The sequence below is a fragment of the Malurus melanocephalus genome, unplaced genomic scaffold (genome assembly GCF_030028575.1).
Source record: "Malurus melanocephalus ecotype Western Australia unplaced genomic scaffold, MMel_1.1 scaffold_170, whole genome shotgun sequence".
Lineage (NCBI taxonomy): Eukaryota > Metazoa > Chordata > Aves > Passeriformes > Maluridae > Malurus > Malurus melanocephalus.
The window spans coordinates 754,992-777,899 of record NW_026623402.1 but is presented as its reverse complement, the minus strand read 5'-3'; the positions used below and the strand labels follow the sequence as shown (position 1 = coordinate 777,899).

At 50.2% G+C, this 22,908-nt stretch overlaps 2 protein-coding genes across 2 annotated transcripts in view; one reads left to right on the top strand and one right to left on the bottom strand.

Annotated features, from left to right (window-relative positions):
* Positions 1-266: 266 nt before the first annotated feature.
* On the top strand, positions 267-3,107 carry NUDT16L1 (nudix hydrolase 16 like 1). The gene is made up of 3 exons (XM_057372388.1): positions 267-532; positions 944-1,204; positions 2,117-3,107. Exons 1-3 carry the CDS (start codon positions 308-310, stop codon positions 2,546-2,548), a joined length of 918 nt encoding a protein of 305 aa, XP_057228371.1. The 5' UTR covers positions 267-307; the 3' UTR covers positions 2,549-3,107.
* Positions 3,108-4,980: 1,873 nt separating this feature from the next.
* NAA60 (N-alpha-acetyltransferase 60, NatF catalytic subunit) overlaps positions 4,981-22,908 on the bottom strand; it is an 18,329-nt gene continuing 401 nt past the window's right edge. Inside the window, exons 2-7 of the mRNA XM_057372389.1 lie at positions 11,974-12,089; positions 10,679-10,808; positions 9,392-9,488; positions 6,947-7,181; positions 5,987-6,170; positions 4,981-5,641 (exon numbers count right to left, since the gene is read on the bottom strand). Of these exons, the coding sequence (XP_057228372.1) occupies positions 6,014-6,170; positions 6,947-7,181; positions 9,392-9,488; positions 10,679-10,808; positions 11,974-12,083 (729 nt within the window). The 5' untranslated portion in view covers positions 12,084-12,089 and the 3' untranslated portion in view covers positions 4,981-5,641; positions 5,987-6,013. The remainder of the gene's footprint in view (positions 5,642-5,986; positions 6,171-6,946; positions 7,182-9,391; positions 9,489-10,678; positions 10,809-11,973; positions 12,090-22,908) is intronic.

Sequence of the window (22,908 nt, the reverse complement as noted above, 5' to 3'; positions counted from 1 at the left end):
CCGCCCCCCCTCCTTCCCGGCGTGCTCTTCGGCGCCCCGCCTTTCCCCGCCTTTGGCTGTGATTGGCCGCGCGCGCTGCCGGCCCCGCGCGCACTGCTGCCCTAATAAGGCGAGCGGCGCGCGCAGCCGTGCCCGCCCCTCATTGAGCCCCGCCCCGGGTGCGCGCGCGGATTGGCGGGCGCTGCCGGCAGCCCATTGGCCGCGGGGCGCGCAGCGCGCTCCCATTGGCTGGGAAGGGCCGCGGTCCCGCCTCCGCGGCGCCGTGGGCGCGGCGCGTGCGCGGAGCGGGCGGCAGTGGCGCGAGGCGATGGCGGCCGTGGGGACGATGGCGGCCATGGGCCCACTACCCACCATGGGCACGCTGCCCCCGCTGCCCACCCTCGGCGTGCCCGGCGTGCCCGAGCTGAAACCGCTCACGCGGTACGAGGCGATGCGGCTCGGCCCGGGCTGGAGCCACTCGTGCCACGCCATGCTGTACGCGCCCAACCCGGGCATGCTCTTCGGCCGCATCCCGCTGCGCTACGCCGTGCTGGTGAGGGGGTGTCGAGGCCGTGCTGGGCCGGGGACGGGGCTGGGAACAGGGCGGGTCCTCGGGCTGGGTCGGGACGCACTGGGCTGGGTTGGGCCGCGGGCTCCGGGGGCGGCGGGCTGAGGGGCGGTGGCTCCGCGGTAGTTCCCGTGCAGGCGGTAGTTATCAGGCTGGGCCCGAGCTCGGGGGGAAGCCCCCGSGCCCGCGGGTTTGTGCGGCCCGGGCGGAGAGCCCCGGCGGCCGGGGCCGCTGACGGTGAATGGTCCTGGATGCGCCGCAGCCGGTGGGGCCGCGCAGGAGCGRCCGCGACGCCTCCCGCGCTCCTCCGGCTCCTCCGGAGGCCTCCGTGACGCCCTCTCGCCCCCCGCCGGGGGCCGCGCCGTGCCCCATTAACACCCTGCGCCTCTATTGCAGATGCAGATGCGATTTGACGGACTGCTGGGCTTTCCCGGGGGGTTCGTGGATCGCCGTTACTGGTCCCTGGAGGACGGTCTGAATCGGGTGCTGGGCTTGGGTTTGGGCTGTGTGCGCCTGACGGAAGCAGACTATCTGTGCTCGCACCTGACAGAGGGGCCACATCGCGTGGTGGCACACTTCTACGCCAGGCAGCTCACCCTGGAGGAGCTGCACACCATCGAGATCAGCGCGGTGCATTCCCGAGACCACGGGATGGAGGTGGGACACCCGGGAGGGGTGTGCGAGCTCTCAGTTAGCCCGGGAAGGCACCGCTTCCCTCCTGGGTCTGCCGGGCTGCCCTRGCCAGCCCGGCCGGGGAATGCACCGCAGGTAGAGCTGCCGGCGGCAGGTGCCCGCACCGCCCGTGGCATCGGCGTTAGGAACTGTGCCCCGGGTTGTGCCGCGGGCTCCGGAGCATAGCGAGCTCGAGCTCCAGCCTTTCCCGGTGTCCACCCACGCAGGGACGAGCCCCGTGTTCCCACTCGGCCTCAGGATGCGGGCGAGGGCCGTTTGCAGCTGGGGGGAATCTCCCTCTGCCCTGGGCTGAGTGCCCCGGACTGGACCGTGACCTCGGTGTGGTGATGTTGCTGTGACCCGAGTTCCTCCCGTGCGGGAGGCACCTTCCTCCTCCCGGGCAGCCAAGTCTGGCTGGTGGCCGGGGCGAGAGCCAGGGCCTCCCCTTGCGCCCGCAGGGTGCTCGGTGGGCGTCGGCAGCCGTGTGAGCAGAGGCAGTGGGCTCTGGGTTATGGCCTGGTTGAGGGAAACTCGTGGGTCAGCCGTGGTGTCCCCACGCACAGCGGGGCTGGAGGGGGATGCGGGACTTCCCATAGTGGCCTGGGACAGCGGGATCCCCCCAAAGGGGCAGAAGGGGGAGCAGCGCCAGGGCTGGGCTGAGGAACTGGGCAGGGAGAGCAGGGACCTGGGGCAGTGTGGGAAGGGGCACAGTGGGCTGTGGGCAGGCAAGGGTAGGGGCTCGTGTGGGAGGGAGGGGCAGAACGTGGCACAGGGGCAAGATGGGCCTGGGCCGAGGGCTGGCGGGCACTGGGTGAGGGTGTGGGGCAGAGGGGGTGAGGGGTGGTGGGGGGTTGGTGCTGCTGTGGCCCCTGCTGAGCTGTGCCYGTGCCATTGCAGGTGATGGGCATGGTCCGTGTCCCCCTCTACACCCAGAAGGATCGCATGGGCGGGCTGCCCAACTTCTTGGCCAACTCCTTCGTCGGAACTGCCAAGTTCCAGCTCCTGTTTGCCCTGAAGATCCTGAACATGGTGCCGGAGGAGAAGCTGGCTGAGGCGGTGGCTGCCACGCAGAGGCCGAAGAAGACGGCCATCGACCACTCCGGAGGGGCAGCAGGACATCTGCATGGCCACAAGGCGGGCAACGAGCTGGCTAAAGCGGGCAACGAGCTGGGAGAGAGGGGAGAGCACCCGGGCATGGCGCATGGCGGGGCCGAGCTGGTGGGGCTGGAGGGCCAGGCCCTGGCGGAGCATCTGGCAGGGGCCGAGGCACTGGAGCATCAGGTGGGGCTGGGCGCTGATCTGGGGGAGCAGGGGGATGTGATGGAGTGACGCCACTGTGTTGGCACTCAATTAAAAGTGGGTGAGCTGAGAGACTTCTAACTTTTTGACCCGTGGCTGGCTGCAGTGGCTGCCCACGTGACCCCACTGCCCAGCTAGGAGGGGTTGGGTTTGTTTAAAGCAGGGAAAAGCGATTTTATTTTTATGGCCATTAAACTCTTAGCGAGCTTCCCAGATCAACCTGCACAGCCCCTGCAGAGAGTTCATGTGCTTACGTGAGGGCGCCGGAGCCTTAGAATTATGCTTTTATTTCAGGGACACACTCATGTCAGGTCCCTCTTTCATTTGTAAGGAACAAAACATTTAATTTTTAAAATGCCCCATCTTGACTTGGACGTGGCTGTGTTGGCCACTGGGCACAGCTGAGGCCTGGGGCTTGTGGTCAAGCACCTCTGCCCATGTCAGTAGCCAGGTTCCCACTCAGGGTGCTGGCACAATGGAGCAGCAGTGCCATGAATTCCCTCGGGGGCATTGGGGATGTTCCTGTGGGTCCCTACCTGGAGATCTGTGGAAGCAGGAAAGTGTAATAAATGGCTTTGCTGAAAGTTTAGCACTTAGGATTGTTCTTGAGGGCTGGTGCAGAGTCTGGGGTGACCCAGAGCTGCGGGAGGTGCAGGGTGGGGGGAGCACAGGGGCCGGAGGTGAAGGGCTGGGGCTGGTAGACATTGGGGTAGGTGAGGTATGGGCTGGSTCAGGTCTGCACCATTGCAGCTCTCGGGGTTTGTGTTACTCCGGAATGGCTTGTGCACCCCAGGGCTCCAAGCAGGGGCTGGGAGTGGCTTGTTGCAGGTGCAGGAGCATCTCCGGGGCACTGGCAGTGCCTGAGGGCCTTGGTCCTGACTGAAAGGGGGGCAGCCAGCCAGGAGCCCAGCGCTGCAACTGCACAAGACCCCACTCCATTTTAGCTGAGCCTTAGGAAAATCCTCCTCCCATCCTGCAGTCCTGCTGGAATGGCAGGCTCAGCCCTGGAGCAGCTGCTTCCCCTTCCCTGTCCCCCTCTTTCCCTGCTCCAAGCTCATGCCCGGCTTGGAGCAGCAGCAGCTTCCCCTGGRGAGCAGGGCCTTGTGGTGACCCCACGTAGAGCTGGTCAGAGGCAGGTTCTCTGCAGGGACAGACAACTCAGAAAAGAGGTTTGGTTTAATTGAAGTTGAATGAGAGGTTCTTCAATAAATAACGGGCTGAGGTGGGGATGGGGCTGATGCCTCAGGAGACGGTGGCAGGGGGGGACACAGACCAGTCACAGCTTCCTTTGGGATGTGCTCCAGTAACGGAGCTGGGTTGTGGAAGGGGCAGGAGAGAAACTGGGGACACATACACACATCAGTCCCAGGCAATCAGAAGGGAGGAGCTTCATTCTGGTCTAGAGAAAGCAAGTGCTGAGGAAAACCAGGGGCTTGGGCTGCTAAAGAAACCCAACAACAGATGTGTTAAGTAAAAAGTGGRTAAGTAAAAATACCCAAAACTAAAAAGTAACAGCTGAGGCTGGAAGGGTGTCAGGGGGGCCCTGGGGAAGCACTGGGGCTGGGGGAGGAGCTGTCTGCCCAGTGCCACTGGGACTGCTGGAGGGGAGCCAGAGCCATATGGGATGGAAGAGGCCCACTCCGAGGGCAGCCCTAGCATCTTGGGGCTTGARGGTCTCAAAGGCTGGGCTTTCCAACAGTGCCCTGTTTGACTCCTCATAAACACCTCTTAACCTTGTCTTTGAGCTCCAGAAGAACCAGCACCTCCCAGAACAGCCTTGTGCTGCTCTCAGAACTGAACGTGGCAGCTTCCTGCTCTCCAGCCTGGCCACARTCACAGCAGCTCATCTGCACCTTTTTAGTAATGAACTCCCACCCAGGGGCTGAGACATTGACAGGGCTTTCTGTGGCCATCCAGGCTGCAAGGTTATGATGTGCTTGTTGGCCCAGCCTGAGCCATGTGTCACCCCCAGGTTCTGCCCACCCCGTGCCAGAGCTGTCAGTGCCAGCACATGCAGGGCCTGCACCAGCTCTGCCTTGGAGCCCTCTGCTCCAGTCCCAGTTAAAAAGAGGGGAAGAGCCTTGGCCAGGGAGGGGGGATTTGCCATGGGAATCTTGCAGGGCCACCCCTGGCCTGACTGGAGCTCTGGGGCCTCCACACAGGCTGGACAGACTGCTCAGTGCAGCCAGAGGGTCCTACAGCCAGGACATGCTGAACAGCCACTGAGACACTGCCCARCGCAGCCCAGAGGTGTCCAGAGCACAGCCCACAGCCCAACAGTGAGCAGCTGGGGGATCCTCCTCAGCAAGGGAAAGCTGTTGTGATCGGTGCACACATCCCATCCCTCAAGCTGCAAAGTCCAGCCTGGTGCCAAGGAAGGGGGAGAAGGGCTCTGAACCAGACTCTACACCCCCAGCTCCCCTCCCCTGCTACATTCAAACTTGGACAAAGGCAGGAAGATCTATACAGTATAATACATATATATTTCACTATGAAATAGCAATTTCATTCCCTGCCTTCTACTTTATGCATCCTGAATTATATGCTCCTTTTTGCATCACTCCAGAGGGCTGATGGGGCTGGGTAGTTTCTCATGCGAGGCAGTTGCTCTCCTTGGAAGTTACCCACAGGACACACCAGCAGCTTATGTGGCAGGACCTAAACATGATTCCCATTCCCCCCTTTTCCCTCACCCRGCTCCCCCCTTCCCCAGCCACAAAGGCAGACTCTGCCCTGCCAGCCAGGACTCTCCTGGCTCATGTCAGTGGTTCCTCAGTGCAGATCCATGAACCTCCCTCAGCTGCTCTCAGCAGCCGTGGATGGAGCGGGAGCAGCAGCTGAACCCCTCGACACCGCGGGTATAGGGAGGAGCAAACCGGAGGCGAGGGGGTGGTGGGGACAGTGCAACATGCACACGGAGTGGTGACACCGGGACCCGCGGCTGCGGCACAGCCGGGCCTGCCCAGCCCACRCGGGAGCCGGGGCTGCAGCCCCAGGGTGAAGTTCTACCAAAGGTCAGTCCCTGTGAAACGGGGAGTCCCATCCGGGGCTGGGTCACCGGCCAAGAGCTGTCATCACTGGAACCAGTGCAGAGCCAGAAGTCAGGTGGAAGGAGGATCAATCCTATGGAAGGAAAACAGGGCAGATGCTTTAGGGAAACACTTARTGAAAGTGTGCTGAGGAGCCACTGTCCTGGCACTGTCAGAAACATGCAATGGCACTGGCAGTTACTCTGAGGGCTCAGGCACTGTGAATCCTGCACACTGCTCCAGCAGCTGGAAAAAGGAGAGGACTTGGACAGCAGGTTGCACCTGCTGTTAGACTCTGGGCTCAAGTAAACAAGGTCAGAGTCTGATTTCCCTTCAAATGAAAGCAGCAGGATTTCAGCTCCACAGCAGCAGGATGAGTTCCCTCCGGAATGCCCAGGCCAGCAGCAGGGCAGGGAAGGGAGCTGTCCACAGTACCSACCTGTGCTTCCTGTGCACCCCCAGGCAGTCACATCGTCCGGCTGTACTCGATGCCGCTCTTGGCAGAAATGCCAGACCAGGGCAGGAGGCTGCAGAGGAGGCTCTGGGCTTGTCTGTATATCCTCTGGGGAATGGAGCACGGGCTCAGGCTGGCTAGGGTAGAGCCAATGTGCTGTAGGTAGTCAGTGGCCACCAGTTAAGGACAGCAACGCTCACGCTGTAACTTTACAAAGAACCTCAATGACTCCTGGACTCCCCCTGCCTGMAGAGCCCCCACAGCACAGTGGAAGCTGCTCAGCTCAGTCAGATCTGATCCTTGCAGTCATTGCCTCCATCCCTCTATCAAAAGCAAGTCTGCTCTGCCTTGTAAAGGCAATTTGGGAATGCCAGCTCCAGCTTGTGTGGGAAATACCTCCTCTAAGCAGCTGCCAGTTCCCTTTGCACTCCACAGAAGATCCTGTGAGGATGGCAATCCATCCACCTGCCTGGGGACATTGGGACCGACCAGCTACACCCAGGAAGGATCAGGTTTCTTCTCCATGATCCGTTTACCTGCACAAGCTCCCTACGTCAGTGTGGGAGCAGCCTGCTGAGATCCAGGCCAGGCCAGGCTCACAGGGGATCCCACGTCATAGGAAACAAGACCAAGGGTTTCCCGTTTGTGGTCAAATCCTGCATCCTACAAGCAAAGCACACCCAACATTTGTCCTCGCTCTCACTGGCATCCATCTTGCTCCAACCATCCTACACTGGCTCCCTGAAGTGTTCCCAGATGAGTCAGGGGAACCTGGGGACACTGAACACTGTCAAATCCCTCTAACATCACCTTCCTTCTGTCTCCAAATTAAACCCACATGTGAGCAGGTTTCCATCCCCACACCTACCCACACTCTRCTGGGTCGCTGTTGATAACCCAACACAGGGTTTGGCCTCTGCTCAGCAGCCTGCAGGGAAAGGATATAAGATTGTCCAGGGTGGGTGCCCGCCATTGATGTACAGGACATAGGTGAAGCCATCCTTGAGGACCCCTCGGATGGAATAGTAATAGGGGAGATAGTGGTGCTGTTTAAAGTCTCTGTTTTCATAGAAGTTTATTGCTGTGTTGTTGGTGGTGAGCACGTGCAGGTAGATGGCTTTGCAGTGGTCCTGGGCAGTGGTGGAGATGTGGTCTTTCAGACTCTCAAGCAAGAGGGAACCTGTTGAAGGGAAAGCAGCAGGATCACAGTGTGCAGCATGAGGGTTTGTTTGAGCTGAGCCCTCCTGTACCAGTGTCTGTCTAAGCAGGGATTGCTGCACACACCTGGACACCCCAAATCCCACCCATTTCTCACAGGACTAGCTACACAGTTTTAATATGAATCTCACCTCACCTATGAGCGCAGCTCCAAAACCCAGAGATTTTAAAGACACAAACCTCTGATTCAAAACCCATAAGGATGAGCTATAACCCTGACAATTTTGCCCATCCCCAGCAGAGCAGCTCCTGGCTTTGGGGAAGGTCAGTGACTCATTTTCAGTGGTATCAGTTCCACCCCATACATTTATTTATTTGAAAACCATTTGAAACAGCAGAGTATCGAAACAGGACGTCACAARCAGATTACTGTATTGTGTCTGCTGAACTTGAATTAAAACCTAAGAACTGGTCGGATTTTAAGAGGACACTCCGCCTTCTAAGGAGGAGAGTGGAGAGACAGTCTCATCCAACCTGGATTTGCTGCAGCCAGCAGGAAAAAACAGAGGACAGAGAGGATACTCCAGTCCCAAGAGATAAGACCTGGGGGTTCATCCACACCACCTCAACGTGGCATGAAGGAGCCAGCAGAACCTGCATGGGAGCTTCTTGCAGCAGGTGTGGCTAAAGAATCAGCCTGACTACCACACACAGGGGAGATGGCTGCTGCTGTTTCACAATCCCCTGGGCCTGTAGGACTTCCAGCAGGGCCCACAGGATTTCAGAGCAGAAGTCAACAGCAGCACTGACTTCACAGTCACTCRACACTTAGTGAGAATTTGTATCAGCCAAGCACCAAAAACCACTGAGACATCGACAATAGAGCAGTTCAATTTTGTTATGAGATATTCCAGTCTTCTGCCTCACAGAAATCCAGCTGTCCTGTGGTTTAAGAACAGCAGAGAACTAGAAACCAAACCCTTTTACAAAAATCAGAGAAAAATCAGAGCTTTAGTGCTCAGAAGCATGGCTGGAGGGAAGAACCTCCTGCTTGAAAGGCTCCAGCTTCAAACACCAGTAGAAAAATTCAAGAGAAAAATCTCAGAAAAAGCAGCAGCAGCTTTTTTTAGGCTGCGTTGCTAAAGGTGCAAGTTCAAAGTTTTTGAGAAAGCACAGCAACATGCTGTGCAGATGGAATGGATACAGGAAATACAGATTCTGAAAGGAGAAAATTCCAGCAAGATGAAACTGGAGAAAAAAATTAGGATTTGGAAATCAAGAGGAGACTGAAAACTACCACAGTTTTACAGAAGAAAATCTTTATCACCTTCTCTGAACATTGTTCATTACTACTATTGTCTTCTTTGTACAGAAAATTTCTCTTCAGCGGCATTTTAAATGTTTAAACACTACTCTCCCCAAGGACTCTGTGGTTATTTCTTTCTGTATTCTATCCATTTGTACCTTTCCWAACAAGCCTGGGATGAAGGGAGGACTTGGAGGTGCTGAGTTAAACCCGGGTCCACTGAAGAGACTCCAGGTGTGCACCCTTGGGTGCCACTGCCTAACCTGGCCCATCCCCTCTGCAGAATCAGGATCCAGATCCTGCCTGAAATGGCACCAGAAGGGCAGCACCTGGTAACAAACAAAACTGCTTCAAACAGGGAGAAAGCCTTTTTGACTCCAGGATTCCAAATRGCTGCAGGAATGCTGCATGTGACAGCAGACATTCAGAGCTGACTTGTACATTCATTTGAGATCTAATCTGGCCCAAGTTCACTWTTTTCAGTTCTCTTTCTCATTTTCTCAYTGTTTGTTATCTCTGTTGAAGATGAAAAGTGAAAAGCAGCTCTGTTTTCTGTCTTAGACTGYTAATACTCAGAAAGAAAATARTTTCAAATCCTGCWCCTGGGCAAAGTTCTCACACTTCCAGTCAGTCTTAGCAGCAGTAGTGTGATCAATTGGCTCCTGGGAACAAGATGGACAAAGGCTTGTGCTCTTTGGAAATATTTGCATGTTGTGTTGTGCCCACATCAGTAAAAACCTCTCAGTACACGTGCACTAACACCAGGAAGGGGATGTGGGTGAGGCACCTCCCCACCTGCTGGTACCAGCCATGGGTTAAGTCTTTCTCACAGGGACACTGCAGGGAGATGCTGGGGCTCCTTCAGTCACACCCACTGGCCACAGCCAGCAAACAACAGCAACACCTGGCACTTGGCAGYATCTTACCTATTCCATGTTTTCTGAACTCCTTCACCACTCCAAGACTTAGGATGTAAGCAACTTGTGTGTCCACAGGAAAATTGGAAGCTAAGATATCTCCATCCTGAGTAGAGATACGATAGGTTATTTAGTAGGGTACCTGGGGARGCATAGGAGAAATCAAAAATCCTGTACTGGAACACCCAAAACCAAGGCTAAAGCAGGAAACTTCGCTTCATTGAACAGTCATTGCTGAAGCTTTTGGAATGGMAGTTAAAAAATCCAAGCATGGGGCTATTCCTATTTTCACATCATCCTCCCAGAGGCAGAACACAAACCATGATATTTTGTGACTACATACATTATTTGCAGGTTTAGGGACAGAACATGCTTTCTTTACCAGAAGGATTCAAAGTGTCAGTTCTGAATTCACCCAACAGTGTTTAATCAACCCAGCGAGTCCTTCTGGCCTGCAATCTGCACCTGAGCTGTGTCAGCTGGAGATCTCGGCACTCCTGGGGAGGACAAGGAGCATGTTCCACAAGSCCAACTGCCCACAGCAGTGCTTGAATAAGCCCTAGGCTTTCAGCTTGGCTGGAACCAGAGCTGGAGTTGCTGAAAATGCAGCTTCTGACTTTGATGAGCTTTAAGGTGAAGCCAGATAGCTGAAGTGAAGAGAACCATGTGCTACTCTGTGCTCTTGGCTCCTGWGAATGTTGGGATTATTGTTTAACCACAACACTGAGGGCCTTCCAGGAGTTAGGCACTCCCTGCACTGCCCCTGCTTTTTGTTTAGCACTYTTCTCCCACCTGACCATCTCCTCTTCTCTGCTGCACTGGATTTTCTCTCCTGCCCTCCAAGCTCTCTGCACACAGGTYACCTCCCCTCTGGGCTTGGGACAGGGACTGTGTAAAGGCAGGGGTTTCTGCACAGTCTCACCCAGCAGAGCTAAGGAAACTCTTAAGTAAGAAAGGAAGAGCATCATTCTCCCACAGCTCTACCAGCCCAGTGACCAGCCATAGCCAGGCAACACTGAAATGCCTGCTGCACAGGCACTTTGGGATTGGCCTGCAGGATCTAATCTCTCACTTTGCCATGGGACCATGCCCCAGCAGGAAGAATCCCTGTGGTACCACACAGCCCCCCACCACTGCTCCATTAGCTGGAAATCTGCATGTGCTTCATTCCTTACATCAACACAGGATCAAGTGTCTGAATAGAGGAGGGGAAAACCCCACTCCAAACAGATCCCATCCCCACTACCCACAGGGAAGGTGGATTCTGTCCTGCTGAAGCCCAGGGTAGTCACGTACCTCTTTGTGCACCTTTGTCCTGCTCTTGATCTCTGCCACTATCATCCCCACGATGGAGCCTCTATATGTGGCTGCGAGGGAAAAGAACTTCTTGTTGGAGGTGATATCTCGGTACCATGAGTCAGGGTACCTGGGAAGGAACCACAAACAGGAATGTCTTTTTTCTCATGCAAAGTCCACAGGAACAGGCATGACATGCTCCTCAACTGGAAACAGCTGTTGCATCCCATTTGGTACCATGGGTTCTTTCATCATGTAATGGCCTTCTGCCTTGCTAAGTGAACCACATTTTCATTTTACAGTCTTTGCCCAGAGCTTTCACTTCCATCTTTAGCAAGCTATTTTTAAATGCAAGATCCATCTGCCCTCATCTAAGAGCAAAAGGATCTCATTAATTTGGTACACATGTAAAAAAATACTGCATTTTGGTAGGAAAAAGAAAAATCACACCACCACCTCCAGTTCTCCTCCTCCTTCTGCAGCTACTAAAGGGAAACTACTGTATGTTCATTTATTTCCAGATGAGAGTTCAGCATGTCTTGCCTTAAAAAAGAAATCTACAGACTCAAAATATTATGAATGCTTTTGCTGATTTGTTACATYTTATTGAATCTTAATTATAATCTGCTAAAATCCTCTATAAACTCTTTTTACAAAGCTAAAAATCCTTGAAGTCTACAGCTGTGGYTTCCCTGGATGCTTTAGGCCAGAAATCTGTCAGTGTTTCCCAGTAAAGCTCCTCATTCCTGTGCTTGTTCAGTCAAGGGCTTTGCCAAACGTGGGTCTCAAGAGCTGTCCTGGGACAGGCTGAGATCAGCTGTAAGCCACAGTATGGGAGCATCAGTGATCCCAAGGGAAGTACTGCTCAGTTCCCCATGGACATTCAGAACAATTCCGCAGGAACAGCTCTGTGCCAGTTTGATTCAGATCTGAAGGTGCTTTCCTGACACACAGCCCAGGACACAACTTCCTTTCACAAGCATAGGGATGCTGTCCTCTTTCCTGGAGATGTCCTCCTTTCCCCATCTCATTCATTCTTTCTCAAGAAGCTGATCCACCCTTTTAATTACAAAGCCCATTTTCCTGCCAAAATCTCCATGGAGGAACTTTCTGCTGACTTCAGAACCCTGCAGGACAGGCAGCAAAGGGCCTTTGACAGCAACACCACCACAGTGCACAGAAGRTTCCCAAACTGCTGCTGTCCTGCAGCCCTGAGGCTGCACAGACCTGGGTCAGGGCAGGTTCACATCGTTTTTTCCAAGGTCCCCACGTGCCACCCCAAACCAGTGACGTACTCTATTGGGAACCAGTCTCCACAGAGCTGTTTCACTGTGTCTATGTCATCGTGGCACAGCAGGCGCAGGTTCACGTCCGTCAGTGCAGTCGGGGGCACCTCCTCTGTCATTCACGCCTGCAAGGGAAGGAAGCACGTGAGGAATGATGGAACACAGGGGCTGATCCAACGGCACCGGGTGGGGCTTGGTATGGATAAAGCTGCTTTTSCCAGCAAAGTGAGTTTTCAGGAGAGATGAAGTAAAACATGGCAATGTTAACCTGAGAAGGAACTCAGAGTCGTGCTGCCCACAAGGTAAGCCCAGCTCACAGCTCAGCCTGACCCAGCCTTCCAGCCCCAAATCCGTACACATCCTGATCCCTGGAAGCGCAGTCTGGTGACTCTGCATGGAAGGAGCACGTGGCCACAAGCCCTTCCAAAAAGAGCATGAAACAAGCCAACAATGTGCCAAGTGTACCTTATGTTGCATGGAGCTCTTCAAATGTCCATGCAGGACCAAAATTTGTTAAAACAAAGCTGAACAAACAGCTTAAAAAGGAAGCACTGCTAGAGGAACGTTTAGAAAGTCCTCTTGCACAATCCTCATCTCCAGTSAGTACATATGCAGTACATATACATATGAGTACATATCCAACTCTTTTAAATGTTCATTTTGTTTAACCTATGCTGCTGAAATGAGATCTAGTTTCACTTCCCCTCATTCCTGTGTGCCACAGCTCCTCCCAGCCCGGCACAGAGCGCTCAGCTACAGAAACCCCAGGACACCTTTTTTCCACAKCACTACCACAATCTGCTAAGCACAAACAGGACACTTGCTGCAATGTCTTCAGCATTTTTTAACAAGTACCAGAGGGAAAGAAGCAAGTGATAGACAAAGTAGCTGTAAAAGCATTGGTAGCACTGATGGATGACTGGAGGTTTTCACCAGGACAAAACCCTGCAGGCATACAGAGACAGGATTCAGTTCCTTCATCTCTCTCACTTCAACCCTCCCAGGTAAATGAACCAGACCAGGATGCAAATTAAAAAAAACAAAGCCACCACCCTTAACAAAAACAAATTACTTGAAGTTTTTATTTTCTTTTTCCAACTTTAAGAGCCTCAAGTCTCGGTTTCAAAAGGCTGAGTTATAAGGGAAAAGCTGCACAGAGCAGTGTTTGTCTATGCCCTCCRTGAAAAGTGATGCTGAGCTCTCTAGTGCTCCTGATCTAAAGCTCAGAGCTTGAGAAGGAACAGATTTAAACACACTCCCCACTGGACTGCCATTTGAGCATCTTCAGCACAAAAATTGTACCCGGTAAAGTTACAATGGCCACTTTGGGTTTTTAAGTTGCCAAATTTACAATTATTTAGCAAAGTTACTAAATTTACTTGGACAAGCTCTCAGGCACATGGTGGGATTCTGTCCTTCGCAGGGCCAGGAGTTAGATTCAATGACCCTGATGTATCCCTTCCCTTCAGCATATTCCCTGATTCTACTTTTCTACTTTGTCAGTTACGGTCACTCTGTACTGAAATGGATCATTTTTTCATCTCCAAAGAATTCTTTAAAAAGCATCACAGCTATTTCACAGCCTGTTGTAGGACTGTTGCTCACTGCTGCATGTTTACTGAGCAGCCCACAGCACTCACAATCAGTCCAGATGCCAGTTTCAAAACAAGCACCTACAAAACCCGCACTGCTCGCTGCCTTTAAAACTCATTCTACGCTCCCAGAATTGGCTCAAGCCCTCAGAGGCCAGACTTGGAATCTGTATCCTATCACAGCAGTGCAAATGCTCCCCACCCCCAGCCTCTGGTGACCTTTTAAGAAGCCTCAGCTTCACCCCGTGGGACCCTGAAGGACGGRCAAACATTTGCTGGCTGGGGCTCATCTGATCCACTCCACGGATGTTTGATGATGTGGACCCCAGTCTCACCCCCCACCCTTGCTGAGCCCTTTGCTGATCCACTTCAGAGCYGTGACACACCACAAGATCATTTTTCTTGCAAAGTTTCAATGCTCATGTAAGGCAACACCCCTTCTCAGCATTAATAAATCAGAGAGAAATGAAACCACCATGCCAGAGCCATGGTTTTGCTAATCAGTAGAAAAGGCAGAGCCTAGGAGAAGGGTTATCCAGCAGCTGCTGCCAGAGAGGCAGAGCTAGTCCAGGACACATTCCTGTGAGGATTAGTCCATGTGTATTTAACACCATATTCCCAAAGAGCTGGGCCAGCATTACTCATTATTCTGTAGCCGAAGCCAGCCTCAAAAAAGCAATCCATGACTGTTTTGTCGAACAGGATAATCCCCCTCGCCTCAAATTCAGACACCCAGGGCTGGTTGTGTTTGCAGGGACTCCCTCCATTACATGACCCAATCCAGGTGCTCGAGCACATTTAAAGGACATTTGGGACACCTGTCTGGCACCTTGTTCTGCCACAGGGGTTTAGGAGAGCAGACCTGTGCCCCTTCCTCCCTGGCCAGGTGTTGCTGCTGCTGGAGGAGCTGTGCTAAGTGGCTGCTATGACCAAGAGAGAAGAAATTCCAGGCAAGTCAATTCCCTTCACACCCAGGTGACAGCCTCTGGCTCKCCAGGGATACCTGGAAAAACACCCAAGAGCAAGTCCTTGCCACACGCTGTGCCCAGGGCCATGTCTTTAGCATAGCCAAAGTCCCGAACTCAAGTCTCGGCCAGCACACTGACCTGAGTACCACTTTTAGAGTCAACTTAGAGGACAAAATACAAGTCTGGAAGCATAGAATTTAAAAAAAAAAAAATTCCAAAACAGTATCATTGTAAAACACAACCGTGGGACTTGATGGAAGTTAAAAGGGTTTTTAGGGGTTTAGGTAGCGACACGAACAACACAAGTTCTGACCTTTGAGACCAAGTGGTGGCTGCTGTGAAGCCAAATGCAGGCTCCAGGGATATGTGATTAACTCAMRGATGGCCACAGCCATTTTGGAAAAGTCAAAGTGAAGTTATTTTATTTCTTTCAATATCTTTTTCTCAGGTGTCAGCCTTYGGTTCACACGATGGCCACAGTCTGGGAGGTGACATGGCCAACATCACCCACTCCCTCCCCTCCCAGGGGACACAGTGACCTCACCCTTCTGTCAAAACAGGAAACACTTGCTCAGGAGGATTAGAAAATGAGCCAACATTTCATATTTTATTTAACATTTCATGTTTATGAAAGGATAGTGCAATAAACATTTGAAAAAGGTCTGAGGACATCCTTTTACAAAATACTGCAGTCAGGAGAAAGTAGAACTAGAAAATRATCATTTAATTCCCTTTCTTACCTAAAACCTGCAGATATTAATGCATAACAAATTCATTTCAAAAATACAGGAAAGCATAAAGGTTTCAAGCATTTCTACTAGTCTTCTGCCTKGCTCTGTTTAAACAAATCAAGCAAAATGTTTTGGTCTCAGGTGTATTGGGTAGCTCAGAGGAAACTGTCAAATTCTTATGACAAATATTTAGCAGTAATGGAAGTTGGATGAAAAGAAATAGTAAATGCACTACTAATAATCTAACTTGACAAATAATTTTAAATTAAAGCACATTGTGAGGCCTGAACTTACTGTTYTGAAATAATATCGTAAATCTTTGGCATCAATAAGCTCTAGCTATAATGAGCTAAAGAACAAAATTTCACAGGCAGCAAAGCCTTTGGCTCCAGCATCAGCCCAAGCCATGGCTGGGCCTCCAGGAACCATCCCTGTTTGCTCAGCACAACRGAGCCAAGTGCAGGCACTGACATTTCCACCACCAGCTCTTCMAAGTCCTAGCCAGCAGTTCAAGCTAGAGCCAGGTGCAGGGACAGTTTATTTACATGAACCAGATGCTTCACAGCTAAGAGACCTCAGCTCAAGCTTTTCTCGAGAGCAGGAAGCTTTTCTGTCCTTCTTAGAGTTCTCATRTTTTTTWWAAAAATCATAATAAAAKCTACATAAGATCACATTTCTAGAGAGACAGGGAGACACACAGAAGCAGCACACTTAATCCAGCAGTATTCAAATGGAGGATAAAGCCTGATGCTTTGTCAGGCAGCTGCTTAAACGTGTTTGAAAACTGCTTGAGCACTTCCATATCTACAAAAGCCTGCCCCAGGGATTTTACAAGTTGAGATTTCCCTTGTTTAGTACTGTTAGACAYGTTTTAATAATGTTTCTGCCTTGTGCATCCTGCAAAAATGAGTTGAATTTCAGTGAACAAGATATGGGTTTAATAATTTTTATTTCAATGTCAGCTTCCRTACAGATAAACTCAAGAAACTCCCAAATAAAAATTTTATCATCTAGCAACAAATATCACTGAATTTCTTGGCAGAATAAAAGCCAGGTAAGCTAAGACTAAAGTCAAATGAATAGTAACTAGGATTGTTTACAACTATAACTCCACTTAGTAAGGGATGTATTGACTTCAAATTTAGTGTCCACACAAAACACAATGTGAAGGAATCTTCCTCACTTTCAGAAACAAAGCTGGATCRAAGTTCATCAATACCTTTTAGTTTATTTAAAGGCTAATTGAAATAATTTCATCCTGAACAGAAAGCAGCAGAGCTGCAGGGAAGAATAAAGAGAAGCCCTGGCAGACAGTGGGTGTTTATAAATCGATCCCAAAATTCAGGCAGCGTTGTCCCTACAGACACACACACAGCCAGCCCGGTATCCTGGCACCTCCGGCATTAAACACTGAGGATCCTCATCCACTCAGGATGACGATTTTCACCTCAGGAATTCAAAGCATTCACTTCGAGCACACTTCTGCTGGATTATTAAGGATTATCTGCTGTCGTTCCACAGAAGGAAAAGATTAAGTTCCTGCAGATGACTCCCAAGGACACACCACGAAGGGGCAGCTCCACAGGAATGGCAGTGACACCAAACAACCCATGGGGAGCATCCGGGCTGGCCCTGTCCTGTCAGCTCCTGCCCAGCACTGCCGGACATGRCACAGTGGCTCTGTTTCACTTGACACACACTCTCTGAAAGATGTGCATGCAGGGACAGAGATGGATTTTTTTAATGCCTGGTATCCTCACCAGAGGTGCTGCTCCAGTGCCACCACCAAATTCCTTTTTTGCGACTCCTGCGTGGACACTCCTCAGATCCCATCAAGACAAGATTTTCAGGGGAAAAAAAGAATAACATTTGGTGTCCTCTCTCCCTTGTAAATAAATAGGATCAAATAAAGCCAAAGATGGAATCTTAAAGTTACCAAAATGCAGGATTTTAGCTCTGACTGAGCACCACAGTACCCAAAACAGCCACAAACTGCTATTATCTTTCAGAACACCAACAGGAGTTCTCACAGCTATAAGTCTCTCTACCTCGTGCCATCTGGCACTGGGGATTTGATTTACATTAAACCATTCAGTCTGAAGCAGTCTAATTCCACAAAGCAGTAAAGATTTCCCTGCTGCATTTCATTTTCAGCTTACTTTGTTTTTAGGTTACTGGTCTCACAGGGAATGCTCCACACAGACACCTCTGTCACCAAGCTCCTTTCTTTTAATACAATGAAAATGCAAAACATCATGGATTCATTACTAAGAATCTCAAAGAGGTGCTTCCAGGACTCAGGGCAACATTATCAATGCATAAGGAGCCAAATTTTTGAAGATGTTTAAATACTTAACAGCTTCTCAGTACTACTTCAAATATGGTCACAGAATTAAAAAAACTTAGATTGCAAAGACYCTTTGAAGTATTAACCCCACTTGGATCAGGTTGCTTAGGCCCTCATAATATCAGTGAGGAGCAAGACTCTTCACCCTGCCTGGAATCAGACTAGTTCCTTTGGATCTATAGGCACAACTGGAAGCTGGGGCATCAAATGTGCTGCCACCCCCACCTCTGCCAGTGTGCAATGCAAGCACATCTCTATAGGCCATTTGTTAGACTTTATTWATCCCATTTAACACTCCTGCTCCTTCTAGGAATGCCACACAGGTTCACGTGGGACAGGCAGGACACAAACCCCAAGAGGTACMGTTCCCCTCATTGCCACTGTTACACAAACCGACAGAGCCTGGAGCTCACAGTCACAAGAATGATGATCATGATTGTTTTACCTCCATCCCTGTACACTCACCACATCCYACAGGAATGCTGCCCAAAATTGCCAGCACTTAATTCCCTACATTAGCAGAAGCAGATGCTTGGAATGAGTGAGATTCTTAATGAGAAATCTAGGACAAAGTGACTGATTTTGTGCCTTGSTCTGAACACAATAACGTGGCTGGAAGCAGGCTGATGATGTGACTTTACAACAGCCCAGAACACCTTTCGATCCATGTTTTTTTTTTGCCATTCTACCAGAATCACAAGCACTGAGCCTCAGAGCCCCTCATGGACCGTGGGTCACTCARGGACATGCACTAGCTCAAGACTTGGAGCTCCTAATTATTTCAATTCCTTCAATAGCAGATTCTTTCTGTGCAGAAACTGCACTCCCCAACCACAGCCCCGGCACAGCTCCCCAGGCTGCCACATGTGAAACACGCACTGAGAGTCCAGCCCTGCTGTGTGGATCCCATCTGCCCCCTAAAGCACATCCTGAGCACTAATGGGAGTCTCTTGGGGACATCACTCCGGAGAAAGGAGTTTGTCAATGCCTGGACTTTCTTCTCCAGTAAATCCATCCAGGGCAAAGTGCTTGACCAGCACCCCGCAGTGGAGGGCAAACACCAGTGAGCTTGGGGAAGAATGTGTTGTAAAGAAAGCTGAATTTATCTCAGCCCCAGGGAGGCTGGAGGGTAACCTTTGGTTGAGAAAAGACACCTGCACCGTTGAWCTGTCAGGTGCCCTGAGAAAACAAAGAATCACATCTTCCTGAGAGAGCCAGACAAACATGGGGGAAACACAGACATGGCTGAGCCCAAAATATAAATACTGGACAATTTAAAAAGTAAATTTTGAAGGAAGCATAGGAGGCTTCAATCTGTGTATTCCTTCCCAAGCACCCTGACAAGTGAGCACACGGAGACCAGGAACAGGCACCACATCTGGATTTGCATTCAACCATACACTGCTATCACTGTGTTATGACTGTGCTGTGATTTCAGCATGTTGCTGTATCACCCTGCTAAAYCAAAATCCCACCTAACACCAAATACACCACACAAGTCAATTTGATATTAAACCCTTTTCATGKGGAACAGCTACAAGAGTTTGGCCAGAGCACGCTCGCCTGACAGCCAGGAAGGCAGCACTGTCACACATAACCTGTGAATAACATTCAGCCCTTTTCCCAATGGCTCACCCCAGATGGCTCAGATTATTTTTCCTCAGCTCTGAAATTCTGAAAACACCATTCTAAGAACACATTCGTGCCTGGTCTGAATCTCCAAATTGATTTTCCACTCCACCTGCATCGAGGTGTGCAGATCACAGGACTGAAAGCCTCCAAGCCAAACACACAGAATCACTGTCATTAACACCTTGGCCTCCTGCCATGAAGAATCAGGATTTGAAATGGTCCCCAAACGAATATTAAGAAGTGAGAAGGCAAAATATAGTTCTACCTGTGCAGCAAGAAGTGGTTATTTATTAGAAATAARAAACACTTACTGTTAGTGAAATCCTTTTATATTTGTATCCCTGATCCCCCGCACACTCAGAGTTGGACTTGTCAGACTCGCAGCAGCAGAAACATTAATGTTTTGCATGTGGGTCACTTTCTGGGCTGTTCTTTCCCCCTACAGCTCTAGAAACMTTACTGGAGCTGTGGATTTCACAGGAGCCAGTCCCCAAATAAAATGTCTCTAAAGCACACTGCACAAGGAATGGCTTCCTGCTGCCCCAGATACAGCAATTCCTCCAGGGAATGGCAAACAAAATCTCTAAGAGGGTTTTGCTGTTAAATCTTTTCTTGTTAAGACGAGGAAGGGAAAATCTGCTTTGTGACAGTGGCACTGTGGGGAGTTCAAACCCAAGGGTCACAAAAAAGGCACATCGGCAACAAGCTCCTCACTGGAGGGGAGGTTTTTATACAATACACAGCAAATTTCCAATAGGCAGCTCTTCCTCCAGAAAACAAACAAAAAAACCCCAAACAATTCATCATACCTGCAGACCTGTACCATTTCTGAATTAGAATAAACAGCTACACAGAAAACGTTTGTAGTGACTGAAAAAACAGCCAGAAATTCAGCCTACAAACCCCAGGAGAAGGGAATTTGAGGAGGCCTCCATTTCCTACACACTGTTCTCATTACGGAACAGACCACTCCACCTACACCCTCACAGGAGACACCAACACAACTTTTCAGAAGTTACTACTAACAGGGTGCTTAAAAAAAATATTTTTGAAAAAGCTTGAAAAGAACATTCCTTCCTCCGCTGTCAGAGAAGTGCCCCAAACTCAACACCTCTCCAAGATCCCGAATCTCAAATTTGAGCCAAAAATGCCTCCTTTTCCTTTCCTYTCTCAATGGTTTTCCAAGCACGAGACACTCAGGTTCAACTCAAAAACTCCACTTTTTAAACTAGTTACCTTTAAAATGGATTCTGGTACAGGTGTCTGCTCAGACAGCCAYAGTAATAAGTTGAAAAGCAGGAATMAGAAACTTAATTAAAAGYTAATGTTGTAAAACYGAGCAGCTCCTGTCCCTACCTCTCCACAGGGAGGGAAATGGGTGGGGGGATGCAGGGCAAGACATGAAGCTCTAAGTGTTTTTGCAACACTGCACTGAAGCCACCAGACATGCTGTGACTGGTTAAAAACCRGGAAGGTAGGAGTGATCCCACTCTGAGAATAACTTTGGATAGCACTTGCCTTCCAAGTTTGTAGACGAGGCACTCAGCTAAGGCAGATCTTTCTCTGCTGTTACCTTCTGAACTGCTGAAGCCCAATTGGTTCTTAAAAAGCATCTGAACACGTCACTGAAGGGAATCCCTGTCCATGACCCACGGCTGTCTCCAGCCCAGAAGCCACGAGGATTTCTGAATCAGCTCTGCCAGGAAGTGCCCTGTAATTTCTCAGGTATTTACACCAGCGCCATCACCCASAGTCAGCCTTTGCATCCAGTTTCACCTGCTCCTGCTCACTCCATAAATCACACTGGGAGTGGAGGGGGTGGGGGGCAGAAAGGAGGAAAACCGGCAGGAAATGAGAGAATGGCTTTTGGGGTGACAGGACCAGCTCCCATTAGTGACAGGCTCCAAGCCCAGCACTGATTCACTGATTGACAGATCATACTGGCCCTACCCCTGTATTCATTACACCCCCAAAAAAACCCTCCACCAAGAAAAAAACATTCCCACATGCAAATAAGGATCATCCTTTCTGGGAAAGAAACACCAGGCATGAGAGAAGCACCGAATTTTGTTAATAAAAATAAATGCACATGCCCTGTTAAAGTCTCTTTGAAGACTGTTTTCTGAATTCCACTGCCAGTTCCCACAATGTTTCATGACATCCAAGGTCAGTCCAGACACCAGTGGTCAGGATTATTGACATTGGTTTAGGGAAAGAAGTGAAAATTAAGGGTTCACAGGTTTCAAGAGGCATTCACAGGGCAGCCACTTCCCAACTGGACAGACATGAGAAGTCAATTTGCCTTAAACACATCAAACCTGCTGAGAGAAACAGCAGTGACTTCAAAGAGCAAAATGGTGTCTCAGCAGCACCACTGAATGTTTCTTTCTTTGCCACCAGCTACAGAAACACTAATTAGAGCAGTTTACAAGATATAACAGAACTACTTTTTAACCTGCAAGAGAAACCCTTCTACTTTAAAAGCCTGGTCCCTGTCACTGSTTCTGAGGAGGTGAGGCTGCTCAGGCTTATCTTGTAAATGAGTTCACACGTTAATTATAACACATTGGACAGAGCCAGCAGTTGGGGTTTTTGGGGTGGTTTTTTGGTTTGGTTTTTTGTTCCACCTCATTTGTGAGACACCTGCTAGAGCTGACTCACACAGACAACTGGTTTATCTGAAAACACACCGTGCACCAGCGCTCCCAAAATGCTCCCACAAACGTCCTCCATAAAGCCTTCTGAGGATACTAACATGGACTATGGCAGATTAAAAAAAAATTAATTAAAATAATTAATTAGATTAAAAGAATCTAGGATGAATCCATAGTGAAAAAAGAGTCCATTCAGTAAATTCACAACAACTAGATGGAAGAAGAGAGGAATAGATATGCAAAAAAACTGGCTGATAATCCTTTGGGAAAGAGCACAGATTTCCAGGATGGTAAAATTAAAGCTGTTGGCAGTTGCAGAAAGCTCCCACAATGCCAAAAGCCAGACAAATCTGTAAGCTGGTAGATAAAAAAAAGGAATACAAACATTTCCAATTTGTGTTGACCACTGCATGGGGGAAAAACACCCATGCTCACAGGGAGTTTCCTAAGAATATTTGTTGCTCAGCAGGAAAGAAGGAGACGCTGGGCATTATCAAACAAACAGGGGAAAAGACACATCTAGAAAGAGGCTGATCTGAGCTAGGTACARATATTTAATGTCCCCGAGTATCTGTGAATAAAAAGCCAGAGGGGAAGGAAGAGCGGCCAAGGTTCAGGAGCTCAGCAAGATCACCCAGAACAGCCTTGGAGCTGCGGTACAACAACAAAATCAGGATAAACCAACAGATACAGACCAAGCCGAGTTCGAACTCAACAYAGTTACCATAACCAAACATTTAGACAGCCTGCAGAGGAATATGATAATAATCTGAYGTCCGTAATCAAGAGTGGATTGTCCAAGACAAGTTTTAGCTCCTGGCTGGACACAACAATGCTGGTGGCCTCAACACACACCCCGCAAAAACATCCAGCCGTCAACAAACGAACCCAAACAAACSCAAGCAACTCTTTTCTCCCCGCGGGGAAACAGCTCGGTCCAGCCGTACGTGAYATATTGCCGGCTCTCCCGTGGGAAATTCGGCTGCGAAGGGAGAGGAAATGGAGACGGACACAGGCGAC